At 30.3% G+C, this 25,812-nt stretch overlaps 2 protein-coding genes across 2 annotated transcripts; one reads left to right on the top strand and one right to left on the bottom strand.

Moving 5' to 3' along the window:
• The first annotated feature begins 3,318 nt into the window (after positions 1-3,318).
• Positions 3,319-6,748, top strand: LOC122586150 (short-chain dehydrogenase TIC 32, chloroplastic-like). Its single transcript, XM_043758256.1, has 6 exons — positions 3,319-3,646; positions 5,039-5,270; positions 5,361-5,440; positions 5,520-5,673; positions 5,776-5,854; positions 6,277-6,748. Exons 1-6 carry the CDS (start codon positions 3,535-3,537, stop codon positions 6,571-6,573), a joined length of 954 nt encoding a protein of 317 aa, XP_043614191.1. The 5' UTR covers positions 3,319-3,534; the 3' UTR covers positions 6,574-6,748.
• Positions 6,749-7,876: 1,128 nt separating this feature from the next.
• Positions 7,877-9,806, bottom strand: LOC122586151 (probable aquaporin PIP1-4). Its single transcript, XM_043758257.1, has 4 exons — positions 9,377-9,806; positions 8,476-8,774; positions 8,248-8,388; positions 7,877-8,155 (listed from the first exon to the last, which is right to left on the bottom strand). The coding sequence occupies exons 1-4, from the start codon at positions 9,699-9,701 to the stop codon at positions 8,060-8,062; spliced, it is 861 nt and encodes a 286-aa protein (XP_043614192.1). The 5' UTR covers positions 9,702-9,806; the 3' UTR covers positions 7,877-8,059.
• Between the last annotated feature and the right edge of the window lie 16,006 nt (positions 9,807-25,812).

Here is a 25,812-nt window from a genome sequence, read left to right as displayed (position 1 = left end):
GATGGGACTATATATATTATTATGGTTGACATGATATGAATACACTGAGTTGTCCATTTTGCCACGAATATAACCCCCTAACTCCGAGGCAATTGCAGGGTTATAAAACATCGAGCGATCACGATCAAGACTACAAAAAAGATGGCGTCATGAAGGTCATGTATTTCTTCCCACATGCATCTTAGTAGTCGTATCAAAGTCCTTAAATCACTCAGGTTTCCAACTTGGAATTACATTAACAAAAACCAACATTTTTGAATGACCTGCACGCAATTAAAACATATGGCAATAATGATATAAAAAAGTTGAGGCATCTTCCCTATGAATCGTCCTTTAAAAAAGACTACCATTTTTTTTTTTTTTATCTTATTAGAAGAATCAAAACCTGTAACTTGTTTTAAATACAGATTAGCGTGTACTCTAAGATTGTTTCAAAGTTATACATTTAATGAAGTCGAACGAGTAGCAGTTCGAACTGAAGAGACTTGATTATTGTCAAACCTTCATACTTTTGGTCCAAAAATACTAGACTTTTATCCGAATTATATAGTTTTCAATCAAATTAAAACTTGATTTTAATTCAATACAAAAAACTAAATAAACTTACATGAATTATAAAAAACATTGATATAATAAGGTGGAAAAGTAGTAGTAGTAGTGTACGATAAATAAAATAAAAATTAAGCTTAAACAGATAAGATAGAATTCATTCATACCTCAAACAAAACTTCGACTGATTGATTGATCCATCTCTCAATGCACTATTTTGATTTAATTATTAATTATTATGAGAAATGATTAATCCTCCTAATATAATAACTTATAAATCCTCCTAACTTTTAGATGAGGACATGTGAAAAAATCAGGGGTGAGAATAGAAAAGATAATTAGTGGTATCCACATGTCACCATCTAAAGCTATTAGGAGAATTTTTAGGCTAATTTGTTAGGGGGATAAATCATTTTCCAATTATTATAGGGTTTGGATTCGTGAAAATCGACATATGATTTATATATAAATATAGGGAGGGGATTCCCTCAAGTTATCCTAACATGACTAGTCATGTTAGGACAATCTTGGCCTTTGGATGAAAATCAAGGGTTAAGATTTAAAGACCATCTTTGAATCTTAGGCCTTGATTTTTAATCAAGGGTTAAGATTTCCCTAACTTGAGTCAAGTTGAAGAACTAACTTGAAGGAATCCTCTCCCATAAATATATACAAAGCATTAACTGCTTTTTATAATAATAATTATTAAAGTATTATTTTGAAAGCAATTTAAGGTTGAATCATGAGTTGAGGACTGGTTTCCAATCGGAAAGACCCACAATTTTGTATTTAGTCCACTGTATTTAGAATCGACCAAGTTGCTCGAGAAAATTTACTTAAAATCGACCCCAAAATTTCCAATGTTGTGGAGGAGTAATGTAAAATAAAACTGTTGATACCATTACTGCTAGACTTTTGGAATATTGATATTTTGTTGGACTCTTATGTTGACCCATTTACTATGGTGATATTTGTTGGAGGAAATAAAATTTCATGTTTAGATTTTGCTACTTATATAAAGTTATGGTATTTATAAAATTTGTTTATAAAAGAGATAAAATAGAACAAGGCATAATAGTATGAAGCATGAGAAATGAAATAGTAATGATGATGGTGAAGTTTGGTTTGTCATATTGAAAATGATAAAGAATTAGAGTAACAGATGCGTGAGCTAGATGATACATAAAAAAAAAATCAATAATGCAGTTTGACTGCAAAATTACTCGATTTCTGGATGTATTTGGATGTGATTAATGGTGAAAGCATATAAGGATCTCTTATCAATAGTCGCAGGGAATTATACTAGATAAAATCACATACATAGATTAAATGAGATTAAATGGATGATTGATTCTTTAAAAATATAATAAGTATTATGCGGGGGTGGGGATTCAGACCGATAAGGGATGTAAGAATTGCCCTTAATTCGGAATGCTGAAATAGCTTTCTCGAGAGCCTCTGGGAGGTCGAGGATTCCATCCCATGATACTCGAGAAGCAGAGCGTCGTATCCCAGAGATTCTACTAATACATCGTATAACGGGTCCAGACTTGAAATTGTACCAAAATGGAATGAGACAGTCATTCAAAAAATGAGAAAATAAAATAAGGGTGTCAAGACATCTGTATGACCAAGATGGCCCTCGGTTTCGTGGTACTCATGGATAAATCTCACGAATTGGATCTAAGCCAAACCTTACATAAAAAATAAGCTATGAATATAAAATTACCAAAGTAGTTCTTGCTATACATATAAATGGTACTCCCCAGTGGCGCGGTACAAATTATTTCCCTTTTGAAAAATGATAAATCCTCATAAAAATTAGCTTAAAATTCATTTTAATGGTGGCATATGTTATTCACTAACTTTATTTTCTAATATTGTCCTCTGATTTTTTCACTTATCATCATCTCATTTATTAAAGGGATTTTTAGGTTATTTATAGCCGTTGCTTCATGTTCACCTTCCTTCATAAGAATATGCTAGGATTAGTCCGGATCTAGCGTTAGTGTAATATATACCATCAATAGGATGAACTATATTTGAAGGAAGACATCTATTCAAGTCTTTACTTAATTCGATATGCGTAGATTCGATTCGAAGAAAGAGATTTTTTCTTGTAAGAACATGGCAAGCTACATGAAGTCCTTCGGAACTAACAAGCACCCGGAAACACTAGACCAATAAGCTAGATTTCCCCCAGGCTTAGTTTCTAGTATGTGTCCATATTAAAACATAAATATTAAAACCAGGACATTCATACATTCATACTGTCAGACTAAACACCTTTTTTGAGTCCTTCTTGATCTTTATAACCACGTGTAGCCTGTGCGAAAGAAGCCTAAACTGGAAAGGTGGGATCGAATCTATCCTAAAAAAGAAAGAATTATCTTTTATCTCCTCAGCTCAGTAAGATATACTTGATTCGACTTTTGGTCATTTCCCATGAAAAAAAAAAAGAAAAATTATAAATCCTCCTAACCAAATAGCTTTAGTAATCCTCCCAATACATTAAAAATGTGACATGTGGTATCTACTAATTCTCTATCCTAATTTTGCCCCCTGATTTTTATACATGTCATCATCTCATAGTTAAAAGGATTATTAGGCTATTTGGTTAAGAGGATTAATCATTTAAAAAAAAAAAACTAGAATAAAAAACACAGCCACATAAACGAGGTCCAAAATTTCAAAATGTAAAGTGCGTATCGACATTTTTAATGTTTACTTTTCCCACCAAAGTTTCCATATATTATCTTTGGTCGTTGCGTTACGCGGGCGACCCACCCACCTTTTCTGTAAAAATGTGTTCCCATTTTATTGTAATTTATATTTGTCTTAAAACTTTTGTAACTCCCCTCTCTATATATCATTAGTTCATCATCATTATCAAAAAGTTCATCATCATTATCATCTTTCTTTCTTTCTTGTAAAACAATACACGCTTTACTCTGTTTGTGGAATCAAGAAAAAAAATATATACATATGACGTGGATATTTTCGATATTTAAAGGGGCATCAGGGTTTTCAGCAAATTCAAAAGCTGAAGATGTTACTAATGGAATTGATGGAACTGGTCTTACTGCTGTTGTTACTGGTATATTATATGTATCCTTAATCTCTTTCTTTGTTCTGTTTTGTTGTGTTTCTAGAGATCTTTGTCAATGGGGTTGACTTGTAAGTCCAAAAGTTTGACTTTGCTTTCAAGTTTTTATCAATTTAATTATATTGTACAACAATTTTGCTATATATATATTGCATATATGAATGAATTGCTAAATGCAAATTTGGGTAATTTCAAGGCTAAATATGAAATTAAGATATGATGTATATAACGTGCTTGATTTAAAATTGTTACAAGTTTCATAATGGGTATGTGTTGTTTGATTTTTCTTAAAAAGACTAACTATTAAAATACGGCTAAGTTCGTTAAGTCTTCTACAACAAATTAGTATGGTATCTGCGTAAAAGCGAATAGTTTTTGGCCATTTAGTTCCTTTTGGCGGTTTATGTCAATTTTAGGATGGTGGTGGTGTTAGAGGTGTTGGAAAGAAGGCGATGTGGTTTTATATAGATTAAGTTGTTTTCTTGACAATCATTTTAATCTCTTTCGATCAATTAGAGAATAGCTCCAGTTGAAACCTTAATTTGACTAAATAATAGCCAGAGGGGAAAATTTGGTTTTTAGTTGACCACTCAAGTAGTGATAAACATTACAAAATTGTTATTTTATCGACTTCCTAACCCACTCAACTATTGGGCTGGCCAATTACCATTACCTGTGTGGACTATTGACGCTAACTACTAACAGAATTTGAAGATAAGCTTTTACATTTGACTTAGCTGACTTTACTGTATTCAGACTTATTTGTTTTGACCCATATTATGTTCACAGTGGACTATATAATTGTGTGCAGACAGAAACAAGAATACTTTTATAACAACAGAAAGTAGCCATTGCAGAGCTTGTAACAACAAAAAATATTAGAATGTACCAATTTCGTGATCAGTTTTACATTTGCCTACCTTTTCCAACATAAAACTCTAACTGTAAGTTCGTCAACGGTAATTTTGATTGAGGGTATGAGTAAGATAGAGATGAGAAATACTTAGTATTTTCGTGAACTTGTTCATAGTGCATACTACCTTCCATTAGACAGCTGTTGGTCCTTTACTTTCCATTTAATCTGATTCTGTAACCAAGTGGTTGTGTGACAATTAGATTCAAAAACATTGCTGAATTTCAAAGAAAGTCAAACATCATGGATCTCACACAAACGATTTTTAGTCTGTGTTTTTACTTTGATAATACATATACTTTTGTGAGATTATCAATTTTATATCGGTTTGCAAACATGATCACGCTGAAGTTTTAATAACAAATTTATGTTAAGTTTTGATGGTGTCATTTGCTAATCAAACTAAAATATATGGTGTTTTACAACTATTATATGGCTAACCTGACAGACAATATCTATGTGATTTTTAGGAGCTACGAGTGGTATTGGCTTAGAAACAGCCCGTGTACTTGCCTTACGCGGGGTCCATGTGATCATGGCAGTTAGAAATGTTGAAGCTGGCCAAAAAGTCAAAGCAAGCATTTGTGAGAAAATCCCAAATGCAAAACTCGATGTGATGGAGTTGGATCTAAGCTCACAGGCATCTGTACGACAGTTCACATCTGACTACATTTCAAAGGATCTTCCTTTGAACATCCTAATGTATAAAAAGTTTCTTTGATAAAAGTTTAAAGACTTTAATATTTGAAAGCTTTTTACTGACTAATTTTGTCGTCTGCTTTATGCAACTAGTCTCAACGCAGGGATCATGTCTACTCCATTTACTCTTTCAAAAGACAACATTGAATTGCAATTTGCGACTAACCATATCGGTATGTTTGTGTTTTGTAAATGCAGTGCAGAACCATAATTAAAATATCTTAATAAGATCATGTTTTATTTTTGGTTTAGGTAATTTCCTTTTGACAAACTTGTTGTTGGATACCATTAAAAACACTGCAATTAAATGCCAAAAGGAGGGAAGGATAGTTATTGTTTCTTCAGAGCTCCATAAGTATTCTTACAGTGAAGGAATTAGGTTTGACAAGATTAACGACGAAAAGAGGTATTTTTACATAGAATTATTAATATACTATCAGTAACTGATACACCCACATATGAAATGGAACCCAAGTTCACATTGTATTTCGTTGGCCTTGATTTTCAGCTATAGTGCTTTCTATGCTTATGGGCAGTCGAAGCTTGCTAATGCATTGCACGCTAAGGAGCTAACAAGGCGCCTCAAGGTGAATTTCTGTAACATTTTTTGGTTGTTGATTAATTAAGATGTGATACAATACTTCAGTAATAAGAAATAGGGTCATTGTGTAAACAGACGAGTACCTTTGGTGTAATTTTCTTTTCCTAGGTTTCACTCCAAAAAAACCTGGAACTTGCAAAAACTATTAAAGTGATATAGGTCTTGGGTCAAATCATCTGACGCTCATTACTTATGACCAAGTTGACTTTGTTTTTGACCTGGACTGAGAAACTCACTACGTGTGGTCAAGGTTGAATGTTACCTAAAATCGTAAATTTAGAAAGTTTGACAATTGTTATGGGGGGAAACTAAACTTTACCCCAGAAAAAAGTAGTGTATTAGAAAAGAATAGAAACACTTGATTTTCTGAGCTAGCCCTTAAATTCACTTTTATCTTTGTAAAATCAGGAAGAAGGCGCAAATGTGACTGTGAATTCGTTACATCCTGGAGTTATCAAAACAAATCTTACACGTAACCAAGGGGTTATCGCCTCTGCCTTCAGCCGGATACTTTTCAGTTTCATGAAGAATATTCCGCAAGGAGCTGCGACTACATGCTATGTATCATTGCATCCACAAGTGAAGGGCGTTAGTGGCGAATATTTTGCTGACAGTAACATATCAAAAACAGGCAAATATGTGGATGATCAAGAATTGGGCAAGAAATTGTGGGAGTTCAGCTTAGAGTTGACTCAACCAAAGTAATCAGGTTACAAATCCTTTGTGAACAATCTTTTCGTTACATTGTTGAGCATCTTTATAGTTTTTGTGTTGTTTGTTGGCATGTTGGCATAAGGTAAGGTAAATGGAACAAGGATAGATGATGTTTGTATGAGGATTGTATCGAATGAAAGAGTAAGTTTGTATTATAATTACCAAACATGATTAGTCACTTACTCTTATCAAGACAAATTTAGCTGTGTTAATTTATATATGTCTAGATAGGACTCAAATCATGTTAACTGTAACTAATAGAAATACAAAATCAGCCTGCTTTTGTAAATCGTAAGGTGGTAATCTCTCCAGGCTCTTTTATAACCTACTTCTCATATTTCTGAAAAGTAGGTTTCCCAATCTTTTACATCTTCATTTAAAAAGCTTCAAGTTTTAGGTATGTTATAGATACCATATCAGAGTTATATTAGTGTGCCTCAAGTATTATAAGTTGAATTGGATGTGTCAGGAGGTGCAGAGTGCAAGCTCTGATAATTGATTAAACTCTTGGAACCAAAATAGAGGTGGTCAAGGGGTCCCCGGCCCTTGCACGGTTCTAGGGCAGCAGCTCTAAACAAAAAATGCATTATCATAGAAAGTAGAAATCAGCGACTGTAATGACAAGCTGACTTAAGTTGGTGGCATCTATCATCAATGTTTTGATGCAGATCAACAGCTAATTTTGTGTCAAAAACAAGATACATTTTTCAATCATTCCAAAGTGATATTTGTGATAGCATGACAGAATCAAGTGCTAGTTTTTGAAAAAGTGATTATATGATCCACAAGTATAGCTTGTTGGCTATACATTTGTCAGGGAAGCCCTAGTATGTTGGTTCAAATTAGCTGTTTTTGAAAAAGTGATTATATGATCCACAAGCCCTAGTACGGTTGTCAGGGAAGCCGTAGTATGTTGATCATAATTTTGTATTATCAAGTTCAATTAGCTGTTTTGGATAAGTGATTATATGATCCACATGTTATATGATCCGCAGAATCAAGTTCAAATTGTTGATCCACAAGTATAGCTTGTTGGCTATACCTGTAAATTACGATTATATTCACTTGTATGATTTTGTAGCCATAAGCTTTTTATAGCTTGTTGGCTCACTTGTTGGGTTGTCAGGGAAGCCCTGGTATGTTGGTTCATTGCATTTGACAACCCAAAGTTTTGACTTTTTGAGTGCAGGTTGGGTTGTGTCCGGGTTGAACCCACTCCTTAGGTTGGCCGTCCTATTATAGCACTCCCTAACACGAAGTTAAGTAGAATATAAAGAAAATCACACAACAGATGTCTCAAAAACATATTCTTCCTTGCATGGTCTTATAAAGTTTTTAACAACAAAGAAGAAAGTAATGAAACCCCCCCTATTGGGTAAATAATTTACACACAATCATTAACAGCGAACGAACAGAAAAACAAAAAACTCCACATTGAACACAGAACAACAATCCGTACTTGAAGAAATAAAAGAAACTAAGATCTGCTCTTGAAGGGAATGGCTCTGATGACGATCACATGGTACACGGCAGCGAGTGCAGCTCCAATGAAGGGACCAACCCAGAAGATCCACTGCAAATATTAAGTAAACAGTAATCAACAAATTTGTAGATTAAATTAGTGAAATAAATGTAAATGAATTTTTTATGAAATGAACAACATACGTGGTCATCCCAAGCGTGATCCTTGTTGTAGATAATCGCAGCTCCAAGACTTCTTGCAGGGTTGATCCCAGTTCCGGTGATGGGGATGGTAGCCAAATGAACCAAGAAAACCGCAAACCCAATTGGAAGAGGAGCCAAAAGCTACATTAAAACATCAATGTCAACATAATTAGTTCGAGTTCGTCATGTTTTTATTTTGTTAATCTATAAGGGCAAGAGTATACATACAGGAACATGAGAGTCTCTGGCACTTCTTTTGGCATCAGTAGCGGAAAAGACAGTGTAAACAAGAACAAAAGTGCCAACAATTTCAGCACCAAGACCTGATCCCTTGGTGTAACCATGGGCTACAACATTGGCTCCACCACCCTGTGTGGTGAATCTGGCATCACCCTGGAATCCCTTGACCACACCAGCACCACAGATGGCTCCAAGGCATTGCATCACCATGTAAAATAATGCCCTGGTCAAAGACAGCTTCCTTGCCAATAGCAAACCGAATGTCACGGCTGGGTTAATATGCCCTCCTGTTTTATGTCAATGAACAACATGTTTAATTATAAATCCATGTAAAGACTAAAGGCTTAAAATCTGAGGAGGTTTTGTGAAAAAGGAGAGCAAACAACCAAACATAGATCTTTAAGATAATAGGAGGATACAAAGTAACATGCAGTCAAGATTCAGGAAGCACTACTTAGTCATATACTAAGTGACATTTTACATTTCTAATCATACATAGTTAAATATATGAACAACAAAGTGACTTAAATACACCAAGTCGCCAAGATACACACTCTTTGTGGGAATTTGAGTAGGTAACTTACCAAGGATTTACTACTAGTGATACTACTAAGCTGCAGACCCAGATCTAAAGTAGTCACAAATTACTTGGCTTAAATTTAAATAAAGGTAATATCTCACTTTAGAACACTTAAAGCACACTTGAAGGAGATTTCAAGAAATATGGCAAAGACTAAATTAGCAAGTACTAATCACTAACCATAATTTTAACATAAACCAAAATATCACCTCAAAACAACAAAAAGCACACTTCATACAAAATTTCAACTAAAATATGAAGAAGAAAAAAAGTAATAGTACTAAGGTGAGAAAAAATAAAGATATATACCTGAGATACCAGCAGTACAGTAGACAAGAGCAAAGATCATACCACCAAAAGCCCAAGCAATCCCTTGAATACCAACAGTCCCACATTTAGTTGGAGATCTGACCACACCCATAACAGTCAATACAGATATATACAGAAACAAGAAAGTTGCAATGAACTCAGCAATCCCAGCTCTGTAAAAAGACCATGAGGATAGCTCCCCTGGCTCAAACAAAGGTGCTGGTGGTGGCTCCTTGTAGTCCCTGTCTTGAGCTGATGTCCCAATTGGCTGCCTTTCTGGAAACTTGTTTGCTCCTAGCTTCACATCTTCTTCCTTTCCCTCCATTCTTTTTCCTCAAAGATGTATACTTTCTTGGTATATATATAGATATAATTCACTCTATGTTTTTGTTTTGGAAGAGGTGTGAGTTTGTGAAGAGAGAAGAATATAGAAGAGGGTGTTTTATAGGTGAGGAAGTGGTGTTGAAGTTAAAAGATTAATGGGTGTTTGGTTAGTTTAGTAATTTTGTGATTATGGAATTTAATGATTGGTTAAAGATGATAATAATGTTTAAGTATAAGACTGTTTTAATTATTCTGGAAAATGGTGCAGAGGGATGTTGTTGACAGATTCTGAATTGTTTGTTTGTGTCTTTGTGTTATTATCCAGTACAGAGTGGCATCACATTATTGGTTGTCTTATTGATTGATAATAATATGTCCAGCCTTTTTTTTAGAGGATATCTTTTTTGTTAATAATTCTTGAAATGAGACATCTTTATAAAAAAAAAAAAAAAGATAAATTATTATCATACATAAAGAACAATACATGTATACCACATTATTTTGATCTATGCTCAAAAAAACAAATTATACCACATTAGTTAGTATATTTATCTCAAAAAGGTGGGTTGTATTGATATAGTCGTACAGTAGTCATATATGGGGAAGGATTCCCTCAAGTTATTTTTATAATTTGAGTTAAGTTGGGGATATTTAACCCTTGATTTCTCTTGATTGAAAATTAAAGGCTAAGATTCAATCATTCAATCATTATTTTTGAATCTTGACCTTTAATTTTTATCCAAAGGTCAAAATTAGCTTAACATAAGTTATGTTAGTCTAACTTCAGAAATTATAGAACAGGAGGAAATGAAAGAAGAGGACAACGTATGCATGATGGGACCATTCAACCAAACCCAAAACAAAGAAGAAAATAAAAAGAAAAAAGCAACGAGTGGCTGTGGGCAATTAGCCGGTGCTTTTTCTGACCGTTATTGATAGCGACTACTCACAATATACACACATAATAATATTTGCAACGGCTATCAATCAAATTTTTCATATTACCGTTTTATCCTTTTACACCTTCTACATTCTTCCACAATACTATGATAATTTCTTTTCTTTCTTTTTTTTCTGAAAAGCAATACTATGATAGTATGATTGTTGTTTCATTTCCTTTTTCTTAATGTTTAAAAGTTTTGTATCATGAATATAGCATGTTTTCAAAACTCAACTTATTAGACTTATATTTATTTTTGTATATACTTAAATTAAATGTTTGTAAACCAATACCAGTACCTAGTTTAAATAGGACATGTAGTATGTATATGATCAGAGCAAGCCAACAAATAACGAAGTTCATGAAGAAAACTTTCTTTATCTATGATTTATATAAAAGATTTTTTATGCTTATATTCGTCCATTTTAAAACCGTGTACATAAACGATTCACCTAACATTCACTTCATTTACTTCTTACAGTTTTAACATGTTTAATTAATACATTACAGTGCAGTGGCGAAGTCCGGATTTAGACTTTGAGGTCGCCGAACAGTTAACAAGTTAAACTACAAAATTCAATTACACTAGTTTGGTGTTACCAATTGCCCTAAAATCAAATAAAATACATAGAAAATACAAGAAATATAGAGTTTTATAAACGGTGTGAGGTTGTCATAGCCATCCTTAACCACCACATAGCTCATCCACTGTTACTTTAAATAATGTATCACTTCTTATTTTATATATATATATACTTTATCCATAAGGGATGGTAATACAAGATTGTTAGGTATCTAAATTTATGTATGGAATAATCACATATTATTTTTTTAATCCATAAAATTTATGAGGCCCAAACATTTATTCATTAATAAAAATATTTTTAAAAAAATTATGTGAAGGGTTTCACACCTAAGATTAGATGTCAGACAATCTTATATTCACTTTTCCGTTATCCATATCATACTTTAGTAAAAAAATTTATTCTGTGGTCCTTCGGAGTTTGGACAATTGGACCCGACCCAACAACTGTATGCTGAGTTTTTTCTAATGATATATGGTGTAGCACATGTTTGTATAAGAGACTAGGATGAAAGTAAAAATAGTTTAATCCACAGATAATAAGTATCGGAACTTACTGTATAAGAAAGAAAAAATTAATAAAGATTCATTCTTGAGATTTAGCCCAACTGAATATTTAATGCTCTTTTTGTCTTTCGGCCAAATGTTGGTCACGGGTTCGAAACCTTTGAAAGGCATATTGGGAAGTCATTGCCAATGAGTTGGGGGCATGTGGGTTTTCTCTGACATTTAGATAGTTTCCCCCAGAACGGTTGTGGGACTTCCACTGCCAGTCATGCCCTCGGATTGACTGTGTTGGTGCCGTGGTCGATCTCTACCGGACGATGAAGAGGCAATGCCGCTGAGTCCAATCACCACTACTGTTAAATATATATATATATATATATGGTGACAATCAAATGAGAACCAGATTAAAATGAGAACAAAAGAGAACACTTAAAACTACATTTTGATGTATTAAAAGTCCATAAAACTGACATAGTGCACAACTAATTATCATTATTTTAGTGTTTAACAACACATTGATCCGTCAAAATCGAAAAAATCACGTTTTTTGTTGGAAGCATCATTTTGATGAATATGCATCCAAGATGGATGCACAAAACAAAAAACGTGATTTTTTCAATTTTGACGGATTAATGTGTTGTTAAACACTTAAATAATGATAATTAGATAAACACTATGTTAGTTTTATGGACTTTTAATGCATCAAAATGATGTTTTTAAGTGTTCTCACTGTTCTTATTTTAAAAGTGTTCTTATCGGAGTGTTACCCTATATATATATATATAGATAGATAGATAGATAGATAGATAGATAGATTGATCTTGCAAACTTGGTTTAAATTGTAATATGATAGATAAGTAGATAACTGAATATTTTACTTGAAACAAATAAACACCAATGAATCTGAAGGCTACCGGTTGAGGTCAAACTATTTTTGTCTTGGCAATTAAATGACAAGAGCTTTAAATATGCTATTGTACATGGACAAAAATAGTTTGCTATGATTAATAATTGTACATTGGGGTCGACATTGTTTCATTTATTTGTTAAATTGCATTTTTGCCGACGAAGTAAGACAACATTAAAACTTTTGGTTGCGATTTATCATTTCATAGAATTTGTCAGAGGAGATTCACGTATGGATTGCTTCAAGTTAGTTAACGAAGAAGGGATAAAGACATGTTTAGAGGCTACTTAGAGCCATTTGATACATGTGGTTGCGGTCAACATTACAACACCGCAATGACATTTAATTTTAGGGTAAATTACAAAAATCATACCCGATGTTTGTTTGAAATTACACTGGTCATACCTACAATTTAAAAATCACGCGAGACATACCCATCGTTGTTAAAAACTTACACTGACCATACCTATCGCTGACGGTCATCTATCAGGCCGTTAAGTCAAGTCACGTGTCATGCAGGTGAGGTATCAAAATTGTAATTTCGAGTATACTTCAGCTATCATTTGTGTAGTTTGCCTTAATAAAAGATTATTAAGAATTTTAGAGTTTTATTTATACGTCAATTATTGACTTGGGTAGATATGAAAAAGAGAAAAAAAAATTGAATTACGAAAAAAAAGTTTTTTTTAATGAAAATTGTATCGAGAAAAATAATTGTTACAAAAATGCATTTATTATTATATATGTCATTATTATTTTGTTATATGTGTATAGTGAATATAACAATGATGAGAACCAAGAATACCATTAAAGTTTTACTTTTGTATTATTATTATTATTATTTTATTTTTTATGATCTATTCTTTTTGATGAAAACCTATTTAAAAAGATACAAAACAAATTTTTTTTTAAAAAAAAGCAATATAATTTTTTCATATGTTTTTGTCATCCTCTCAGATTATAGGGGTAAAGCAAAGTTGAAGACTCGTTAAGGTTTTAGAATATTTCTCAAATTAGCAATCTGTAGCATTTTGGATTTGGAGTTTCAGGGTTAGTCGTTAGTCTAACCTTAGAATTTATAAGCATAAACCTGTATCGTTTGATGACATCCATTTATAAACTTTTTATTTTGAAATAGGTTTTTCAAATATATATATATATATATATATATATAGTAAAAAGATAAAATGAGAACCAATAAAATGTCAAGAATTGTGAGAACCTTTTTAGATAAGGATAATTTTGTACTTTAATAATTATATGACAATTAATACTAATTTAATTTCTTGAACCCCTTAAATATCTCCATAAGTTATGCTTCCCTATTTTTAAGATAACAAGATTAATTAATTTTTTCCCACATTTGTTTTGTTCTGCACTCTTAAAAACTTTTTTTTTTTAACCTGGTAAATAAAAGTTCAAAAGATTTAACTTGATTAAAATGTAATATCTATAGCAAGAAAAACAATTTTTACGTGTTCTCTTTATAAATGGTTCCTAATATTGTACTACTAATGAATAACATGCTAAAAATAAATTACAATTTGACACTTTATGTCTCATCGTTTAATAAAATCTTAACAATTATATAATATAAAGTTTTAAACGTAAATCACATTAATAATTTATTAAAAAGTGTATTACAATTTATATACATATTAAGCCATATTTTATAAAATTATTTACGCGTGAACATCATCATACACAAGTTGTTTACATGTGATCATCATCGTACACATGTATAAATAAAAGTATACATGTAAACATCATCGTACACATGTGTTAATTAAAGTTGTCTACATGCGAACACAATTCATATATGATTTTTTTAAAAATACACTAGCAAACTTTGTAAAAAAAGATAAATTGTACGTATACATGTGTGAACATGTTCATGTACATGTGTACTAACCAAAAATTTATAGTTTCTAAAAATGAATTATTTTTGTGATTTTTATGTTTAAAAGTTAAATATAACAACCTATTCATAAATCCTATATTATTATTAATTAATTTAATAAAGTTATGTTATCAAATATTAAAATAAAATAAAAAAATGTATACGTAACGATGGATAAGAGTCTTCATCTTGACAATTATTAAATAATTTTGAAATCAAATAACTACTTATATTAAATGTGGGTGCCGAATTTTTTGGAGATTTGTTTTGGAAGAGACGGTTTGTTTGTTTTTTTTTTATTATTATTAATTTATAATTCCATGTTTACCCTTTTATATTTAATAATTATTTATTTATTATTTTAAATGCATATTAATTCCTATCCATTGATTAATCTCATCTAATGGTTTAAAATAGTTCTCGCAGTTCTTGACAAATATTTAGTTCTCGTAATAACCTAACTCTATATATATATATATATATGGGTTGGGTATTGTAAAAAAAGTATTAAAATAAAAAATAAATAAGATAAAATCTTGACCTTTAAATCATGATTAAAAATATGAGCCTTTAAAATTTAAGTTAATATCGTATTGAAAAAAAAACTTCATTATGGTTCCGACTTGCTCAATGCCCTGACAAAAATTTCTCTTAAGCGTAGCATAAACATTGCTTGCATCTAATGAACATTAAATCTTGAAAATTCATTAATATTTTGAAGTTAAATTTGAGACTAAAGTAGCTAGTATAAGTTGACCAGACTATATATTAAATTGAATGCTATAGTTACGTTGCACGAAATAAAGTGAATGCAATAATGCAAATAATAATATCATTAACACAAATATTATAGAGATATGAAGTCAATATAATACTGTTCATTAGGAATATTACAACTTAATTTTGGTTTTTATTCTATTATTATCACTAATGCTAACCTGGGTGGATAATGTAAATAATTCTACATTTGTTATTATAATCTAAGCCTATTGCGTAAACCACTATAGCTACTCAATGCAATTAATTACTCCCTCCGTCCCATTAAATCCGTCCCATTAAATGTATTCATTTTTATTTTGTCAAAGTCTTTCTTTTGTATCTTTAATCATAAATATTATTTATTGCATTATATAATATTTGATAAAAGTTATATTCAATGAAAACATATTGAAACCTCTATCAACTTATATAATTTTCATCAATTTTATACATTATAAATAAAAATATTTAAGGTCAAAGTTACGAAGCAAAAACTTTGAAAATTCAAAAATGATCACTTTTAGTGGGACGGAACGAAGGGAGTATCATATAGGAGAAAAACAAAACTCAGATAGTGAAAGATTTGATATTTCAATTTAACCGGCTTTTGGGTTAGCTAAATAGTCAACCAAATCGCAATCCAAACCATACGATTCAGCCCTATGTTACTATTTGGACCAAATGGCAACACATTTGTTCCTATTTGCTCTCTTTTTTTTTCTTTTTCATTTTTATTGCTAATTTGCCATGACCTTCTAATAACTAATAAAGGATGAATCATTTCGAACAACTACGGAACAATTTATATACATTACAGTATTTGGCAAAATATCAAACAGATATGGATTCGTTAGCCATTATTCATAGTCAAGAATGTTGTTTCTAAAATATACATAAGTTGAGAATGGGTGAATGACCAAGACTTGACTTATCTTGCAAATTGTTATGTTTTGGTTGATATTATAGATTTCATTTTTTTTAAACGACGTGTTAGTAGGTTAGTGGTATTACATTTTATACTGTTACAAGTTTTAAAACTTGGCCGATAAAACATAGTTCCAAATTAAATAACTAATAATTGTTGTTGAAATTAAAAACAACTTATAATTAAATTTTTGTTTCGATATCACTTTTTAAAAGTAAAAGTATATTGAAAAGCAATGTAAGTTTGATTAGAATGGATTATTATCTAACATAACAAATTTGTATCTTTATACAAGAAGAAAACATTTTATCATAGATATTTGAAACAATTAATGGATTGAAATTTTTTAAAGTTGAAGTTATATTTGTTGGTAAAGTTAGAGATCTTAACTATCAGATTAAAATCGATGATCAATATTTAAAAATTAAAATTTTTGAATCTTGACATTTAATCCAATTATTCTATAGTCAATATGCCTCCTGCTTTACTAGTAACGTATTTTCAACGATCGAAGATCGCTATCCAAGATAAATGTACTTCAAAATAGTTTCCTCAGAAGGAGTAAGAAAACACAAATTGAATACAGTACTATTTTTGAAATCTACTATTGTTAATAGAAGTTTTAAACAAATTGAAATCTACACAAATTGAAATCTACTATTTTTGAATACAGTACTCTTTTGCTAGCTAGATGTATTAATCTTGAAAGTTAAATTTATAACATCATACTAGTGCTTTAAACAGGGTAATATAATTTATTTTTTTTAACATTCAAATCGAAATTTTATTAACATGAAGCTAGCGAGTAGCTAGAAGAGTACAAACGGTATTACACGAAATTATAAATTAAAGAAACACCATTTAGACTGGTCGATAATGGGCTTTGAGGATCTATTAGAAAGCCAGAAAAAACTTATGGTTTTAAGTTATTTAGTAGCATATGAGGGGGTCTTGTTTGAAAAAAGAGTAATATAAGTTAAGCTCCACAATTTTCGTTTCCACTTTTTTTTAATCAGCATCATAAATTGAGTGCAACTACCAAATTTAAATAACTTGCCCAATTTATTTAAATGTGAACGTATATAAACTCTCAAGAACAATGATATACATTGCAAATGAAATTCTAAGACGGTTTAGATTGAAATGGAAACCAAAGTTCTTACATATAGTAGATGGACAATCATAGTTTCCTTTTGACTATGACCCAGGCTACATAGTAAACATCAAAATATATAACTATACAGATTCAGAGAATAAAAATTTAATAACTTAGGATCATATTATCTTCAATTCCATGGTAGAAATAATCAAAGCAAAAACTATATTGAAAGATCTGTGGGAAGATTGTAAATAGATCGGATTGATGATTACATGTAGTACTAATTGTTATGGGATGTATGTGTTAGTATTACACTATTACGGTTTGGGATTAGGATCAAGAATCGTGTACATACAAATAAAATTTAAATAGTGACCATTTATCTAATAAATTGACAAATAAACAAAATTACTACTTGTAAGTTAAATGAAGGTGTCACAGGTAAGCAAAATTCCTACTTGGTTATTGTAGCAATTTTTTTGTGTTGTAGAACACTATCTCAAATTTTATTTCATTTCTACAGGTCAGTTTCGTACAAAACCAAACAAGAATTATTGGTCTTGGTTTCTCATACGACCAATTGAGCAAGTAATGAACCGAACTACATTTGTGATTTTTCATACATGTATTGGGTTATCATGACAAAGCCCAATGGGCTATTTGGCCTCGGCTATTATTCAGATTTTAGTGACTCATCAAAAGGCCCAAGAAGTCTAGATTTGAGATTTCAGCACTTCCATGTCCATCAAGAGTTTTTTTTTCTTTTTTAACGACATAACTCTACCTCCTACGTACACGTATGCCTAAGATTACACAAGGTAACCAAGTAACTACGTTTATCGATATTTTAGAAAACACGGAAACAATTATACACCCACTAACTGATGTCTCGTGCAAAGGCGCTACCAGAAAAAATTTCCAAATGAGGCAAACTGAAAACTTATGAAAAATAAATTTAAAAGAGGGCAAAATGTTAAAAACCTATAGAAATTTTTTAAAAATTAATGAAAAAATTAAAAATACATGACAAAATTTAAATTTGGAGGGAAGCATTGGACCCCCTGGTCTCGTGCCTCGGGGGCATTAGTTAGCAATTCTCTACTCGTATTTTGAATGGATACAAATATAGATGATAAAGAAGTAAATGGATGTGGATATAGCAATATTTGATTCACATCGATCTGATCCATTGACATCGTTAATTGCATGTCTTATTTAAACTAAAAGCCTGTGGTCAAATGTTCCTTGTGGTAAATTGCATGGAATGATGATCGATTGTTTATCTTAATCACACAGTAATGTGTAAATTAGACATGACACTACTTGTACCAATTTTATCGGATTGTAAGATAACCCATTAAACAACCTGACTCATTTACCTTTCTAAAACAGCACATAATGTTTTGTTGCGGGTAGTATTTTAGAAAGCCAACAATATCTAGGGTCAACAATAAAACTATATCTATATTTATACTTCTATATTACTATATAAAAATTATAACCCCTATGTTGAAAATTTACAAAAATGGGACATGCGAATTGACCAAAATATTCTTAATGAATTAAACACCATCAACCCTTAATATTAAATTACACCAGTAGTCTATTATATTATAAAATATATTTACTAACCCATTTAAATCAAATACTTTTACCTACACCAATAGATGTCGCCACCACCATCATCGTCGGTTCGCCGCCACATTGCGCAGATACCATGCTCATAAAAACTAAAGTTTTCAGAGATGACAATTAAGTTATATCCTTGTTAAAAAAAAATTGAAAAATGACCAAATAATTTTTGTGCAAAGAAAATTATTGGGTGGGAAGAGCAATACGACGTCACATGCAACGGCAATATTTCTTTTCAAGATTAAATCAAGCTTTAAATCCTTTATGTTCAACTTGCATAGTTGCATGTCAATAGATCCTTAAATTTTGATCAACTATGCTCACATGGGGAAGGATAACGATGTTTTAATTCCCGTTCTATGAGGCAATATATGTAGTTTTTATTTTAAAAGTTAGATTTTGTAGTGTGGTAAAATTCATTCATAGTTAAAAATATATGAAGAAGTTACTTCATATATATCTTCCCATTATACGTAATGATAAATAAATAACAAAAAATATGTGATTGGTTGTTTATACATATTATAACATTCATAATTGTATATGTACGTAAATAAAATATAATTAAATAATGCAGGCAATGTGTTGAATAAATGTCTGAATCAAGAAAATCTAAAGAATAAAAAAACTTAAAAAAGCAATATAATAATAAAATTTGTAAAAACAACAAAGATATAACAAACCTTAAGGACAATTTTTGTACTTTACCCAATATATTATTGTTGTTACTAGCAAAGTTCAATCCTCATAATTTGTTAAAGTAAATATTTTTGTAGACAAACAACATATCAATATCGATTCACGCACCAACCCATCAAAAGTGTAAAATGACAATACTTACGGTTTTTTATTTCACCTAATAAACGGTCATGTTCCAACACCTACTACACATGTATGTTTAAAAAGTTTTTAAAACTTTTATATGAAATTGATTTATTAAAGAGATAATGGAAAAAGTAAAAGGTAAAAAAAAGGAAAAAAGTTCAAAAAAAAAAGAAACTAAAAAAAAAAAAAATCTTCTTTCCCTTTTCTCCTTAAGGTTCATTCTCATTTAATATTAAAATGTTAATATGTGAGAGGATTTTTACCCAACTTAGGTGTGTAATAACCCCACACTCACTTTTCTCATACATATATATATATATGGGAAAAGTGAGTATGAGGTTGTTATGCACCCAACTTGGGTGAAAAACCCATCACATACTAATATTTTAATATTTTAAATAAATATATGGCCCCCCATGATTTTTACCTTTTAAAAAAAGGTATGTGAGGGATTTTTCACCCAACTTGGGTGCCTAACAGCCTCATATTCCCTTCCCCCTATATATATATAGGGTAGGGTTAACGTGAGAACTAACATATATGGTGAGAACCGTGAAAACCATTGATTTTCCTCATCTTTTTTCCTTTTCTGTGTGGTCTTTTATTTTTTTAATTTTTATTTTTCATTTTTAAAATTTTTTTTTTGATTTTTATTTTCATTTAACAAAAACCCATTAAAAAAAATATATAAAATAAATAAAAAAAAACATATGTGTTACGTGTTAAGAAAACGTATGGATACGGTACGGGCGTTTCCCTACATCCGTTCTAAAAGGGTTGTCACCAGATGCATATGGGAATGATATGGATTTGATGGGCGGCGATCCAAGAGATGGTGACGGTTGTTACGGTACGAGCGTAGCCCTTAATGCTAAGGGCAAAACCCTTAGAGATGATTTTTTAATGGTTCTCACGGTTTTCACCATATATGTTGGTTCTCACTTGATCCATTCACTATATATATATATATATTTACTCCATAATAAAACAAATTGTCCCTCTCCATTTCAATTCAACTATTCTATACTTGAAATACCAAAGATACCCTATATGTTTATACTACCTCAATACAATACAACACTAAAATACTAATTATACCTTTTTCACAATTTACCAAAGTTGCAATAAACACTGCTTTATGTTATTTCTTTATGATGCTCCGTGTTTTTTGTTATGAGACCAAGTAGCTTTTAATAATTTTTGTCACTTTATGTTTGTCTGTTACGAGAACTATTACTATTTGATATTTTGTGGTGTTATAAGCCTATATTCAAATGTTATTGTGGTTGATTTCTCTCGGTTTCTGTAATTTATCGAGTCGACTTACCTCACATGTTTTATATTGTCATCACCGTTTAACCGCTGCAATGCGTGAGCACCATTCCAGTATATATATATATGAAAGATAATCTGTAATGCATAATTTTTAAGAAAAAGTTTTCAATTCTACCCCTAAAATTTATTAAAGGTACATTTTAAACCCCTAATATGTAAAAGTAGCAATACCTAAGCTTACGTACATCCAAAGTACGCGTGATATCCTCATATATATTACGAGTATATTATTTAGGTATGCGATGCACATTTCCCCTACCTATCTTCTCCTTTTCTTCTTTCCCCACACCGCCGTCACTAATACCACCAGCCACCACCACCATGGTTCTACCACTCCGCCGTTACCAGTACCACTAACGTCCTTCTTCCCCACCACCCTCACAACCACAACCACCACCATGGTGAAGCCATGACGACAAAGGACGGAGCACGAACTGTATCCAACTACAACCATATATATTTGGAATGTTATCCTTTAAATCCAAATCTAAACTATGTACATACGGGTCGACAAGTTTGTACACCCAGAATAACCTGAAAAAGAAAAACAAACTTCGTTAATCGAAATCTTGATAAAATAAAATAAAATGTGCGGTTATTGAATATAGACCAAATATTACATAGTTAAGTTATCATTTTTATTATTTTAGCACTATGCCAGGGCAGCCGTGGGGCATCACAATATTGTTTTTGTGAAGGACTAGGATTTGTATGTCCCAAAATAAAGAAAATAGTATGTTGTTCACTTGTTTTTGTAGAAATTTTACCGAGGTATAATTTGTAACCATATCATTTAGAATAATTCGATTATTAAAAGTATACAACGGTTTGAGGAATTTCCTTCCGGTATGTAATTTTAGGACATAGTCACAATAGAGTTTATGATCATTTGAAACTAAATTTTTCGTGAAAATTAGAAAACTGAACAAAACACACTGTAATCTGAATTTAACAAAATGTGTTTTTAATTTTTTTTTAGAAAACACATTGTGTTAAGTTTATATCACAATGTGTTTGAACAATTTTCTGATTTTCACACGCTATAAAAAAACACACTGTGATTTAAACCTTAACACAGTGTGTTTTGTTTTAAACACATTGTGTTTTTAGAAAACAAAATTAAAACACATTGTGTTAGATTCAGATCACAGTATATTTTGGTCAGTTTCCTACTTTTCATAAAAATTTTAAGTTTCAAATGAAAATTTCACAGTCACATAGATACAAAGTTTTGTTGACTAGTTATTTGACTTCTCTCTGCTGGCATAAGTAACATATTTTATCTCATATATTTGAATAACTAGTTTGAATATCTGTACGATGTACAAATTGATTATAATTATACAAATCCGTCACTTGTTATTTATGATGATTTTGGTTTGTGAATTTTGAATATATGATTGAAAATCTTTAATTGTATTTTGTTCGAAAGACTAATATATGCTTAATAATTTAACTCATACATAAAAACACATTAAAATTGAAATGATGAATATACGTAATATTAGAGACTGTTTTTGAGTGTACATCTATTAGTGATAATGAGTTTTATGATATAAATTAAAAATATAGTTTGAATAGGATTCTTAATCTAGATAGAATAATTATTTTTAAATATTAGATTATAGTTATATTCGTATTAGATAAGGATTACTATCACATATTTAAAAACTAACTAAATTTTAATTAATAAACTAAATGACACGTGTCAAGCAAGGATTACGCCACGTGTCGTAGAAAGAAGCCTTTAATCCTGTTTTAATATATTAGTAGATATCAATACCAGGTATAGTTGGTAGGATAAATTGAAGCCTAGCTTGAAGAATACGTCCTAAACTTTTAAAAAACGGTGTATTTAAAATTATATATATTTAAAATTATATATAATAGTGAGTGTTATTTAGAATTAATATATAGATTATTTTAACCGAACTTCTATGGTTGCATAATAGCCAAAAAAAATAAAATTTACATATGAGTCTTAAAATTGAAATCCCTTGTAAGTCGATCTTGCTTCATTTGCAAACCATTAGCAAGGAACTCATCATCTTGAAAAACAGAAAAAGGGGCAACAACCTGTATATGAAATTTTACTCAACTGCCCGTATTAAATTATACTAGTATTGTACCCGCGCAATGCGGCAGTGGTGACGGCGATGGTGGTTTAGTGGTGTCAGTGACGGGTGGTGATTGATGACATCGACAATATTAAGGATAATTTTGGTAATATCTAATAACCCTTTCCTTAAAGGTTGTTTATTAAGGGCAATCTAGTAATTTTCTATCTAATTATTTTTTAATTCTTTCTTAAAATAGAGGGTGAATAATTATTATAAAAATAAGTAATAAATATCTATATAAATAAAGTGAGTCACATTTATCTTATCAAAATGAATAAATAAGAGAGTACTCGACACTCCAAGTAGATTCTCTTTCTGAGGTGAAGTACAGATGCATATTGAGACAAAACATGTCCTTGATGGAAACAAATATAATAATATTAACAATAATAATTTTTAATATTATTTTATTTATTATTACATCTACTACTATTATTATTTTTATGATTATCTACGGTGTCGTCTCTTATTTTTTTCTTATAAGAAGTATTATATTATATTTTTTTATTAATGATTCATAAGAATTATTTTTTACTTTCTCAATTTGCCTACCTTTTTGTCTCATGTGACACATTGGGACATTAGATATTTGCGAAACTAACTTAAGCACTTCAAACAATATTCCTTTCCGGTTTTTTTTTTTTTTTTTTTCAATTTAATCATCAGTATCATATATAACGACATTTTTTTTTGTCAATGATATGTATTTTCGTTTTCTCTATTACTTTATTTTTTAATTTTTTATAATTAAACAACACATGTATAATAATAATAAAAATAGTTTACACTAAGAAAATAAAAATTACATTAATTATAATAAAAAGAAAAATTAACGAAAAAAAGTTTACATCTAACGATTTACATTTATAAAAGGTTACAAAACATTACATTAAATTTCTCAATTACATATATATATATATATATACGAGATGGGTATCCGCGCAATACAGCGGCGATGGCGTCAACGGGTAGTGCTAGTGACGGTGGTGGTAACGATGTGGTTATTAATCTAAAAGTAATTAACGTAAATGATAGTATAATTATTTTATGGTTAATGGATATATTTTTTGTAAATAACTTTTTTAAGAATATTATAGTGATATTAGGTGAAAATATCTAAATTAATTAATAAAGAAGATCAATAGTTTAGATAAATATGAGTGTAAAATATTTTAGGATATATTGGGTAAATTTAGTGTGTGAGCTATGAATTTATTAAAAATTAAGGATATTTCTGGGTATTTTAAAGATAGAGAGTTGAAAAGAGAAAAAGATAATTTGTTTATTTATTTATTAATTAATATATATATATATATATTATATAATACTATATATAGAATTTGAGTTAAAATAAAGGGGGTGATATTTATACAATAAACTTTAGCTATTTACAACAATAATACAAACTGTATTATGTAATGTACAGTTATTTAATGCAAGATTTGTTATAGATAGCTAAAATTTATAATAGCAATATCAATTTCCTTAAAATAAATCCGATGGGCTCAATCGATGAGACAAATATAGTCTTAATAGTTTGGTGAACCCACGAGCTTATCGGTTTCAAAATGTTGTTGGGACCCATCTTAAGAATGGCTTACATATTTTAATGGATAAATGATTAATCTTTTTAATTAAGTTATAAATCTAATAAGCCTTTTAATTTATATGATAATAACATATGAAAAATCAAAGAATAAAATTAAGAAATAAAATTACAAAAATCCACTTGTCATATTTATATGGTTTTAAAAGAATTTTTAAGTTAATATTTAAAAAAATTAATATTTTCTTATTTTAATATCAATTCATTTCATATCTAACCTAGAATATCGATAAAATATAATTTTCTTATTTTAATATAGTTTGTTGTATCTTGTCGTCCCAATCATGTGATCTTTATTATTTTGTTGCCTTTTTTACTTAACCTATTAGAATAATGTCAGATCTTTATTATTTGCTCACAACAAGGGATCTAGCTTACATTATCTTAATTAGGTCCACACTAAAAAGTCTCCTTATCCTCAATACCTAATAGGAAATCACAATTTCTTTGTTTGAAGCAAGATGTGCACTGTTTTCTACAAGGCGATGATAGATATTATATTGAGGAAAGGAATATGAGGCTGTTAGATATCTAAGTTTGGTGAAAAATTCCTTACATACCTTTTTAAACCATAAAATCATGGGATACCAAACATTTATTCAAAATATTAAAATATTAATATTTGATAAGTTTTTTACTCAAATTAGATACTTAACAATCTCACACTCACTTTTCTCATATTAAATTTGGCTTATATACCCCTTTTTGCATGTGTGTACGACCATGCGCCGCCGGGTCATCTTTGAAAAAGTCGTCTGTAGTGGTTTAATATCGATGTGAGTTTTGTAGTGGTTTATTATCGATGTGAGTTTATGAACTACACGCATATAAGATGACACGATGCTTTAATCAATCCAGTTTAATAATCAATGTTTTTGAGTTTAATTTAATTTAATATTAAACTTTTTATAATAAAAAAAATATTTTAATATTCAAAAAAAAGTTTTCAGAAGTCATGTTTAAAAGCTTGAGTT

The sequence above is a fragment of the Erigeron canadensis genome, chromosome 1 (genome assembly GCF_010389155.1).
Source record: "Erigeron canadensis isolate Cc75 chromosome 1, C_canadensis_v1, whole genome shotgun sequence".
Lineage (NCBI taxonomy): Eukaryota > Viridiplantae > Streptophyta > Magnoliopsida > Asterales > Asteraceae > Erigeron > Erigeron canadensis.
This window is presented reverse-complemented; position numbering and strand designations above follow the sequence as displayed.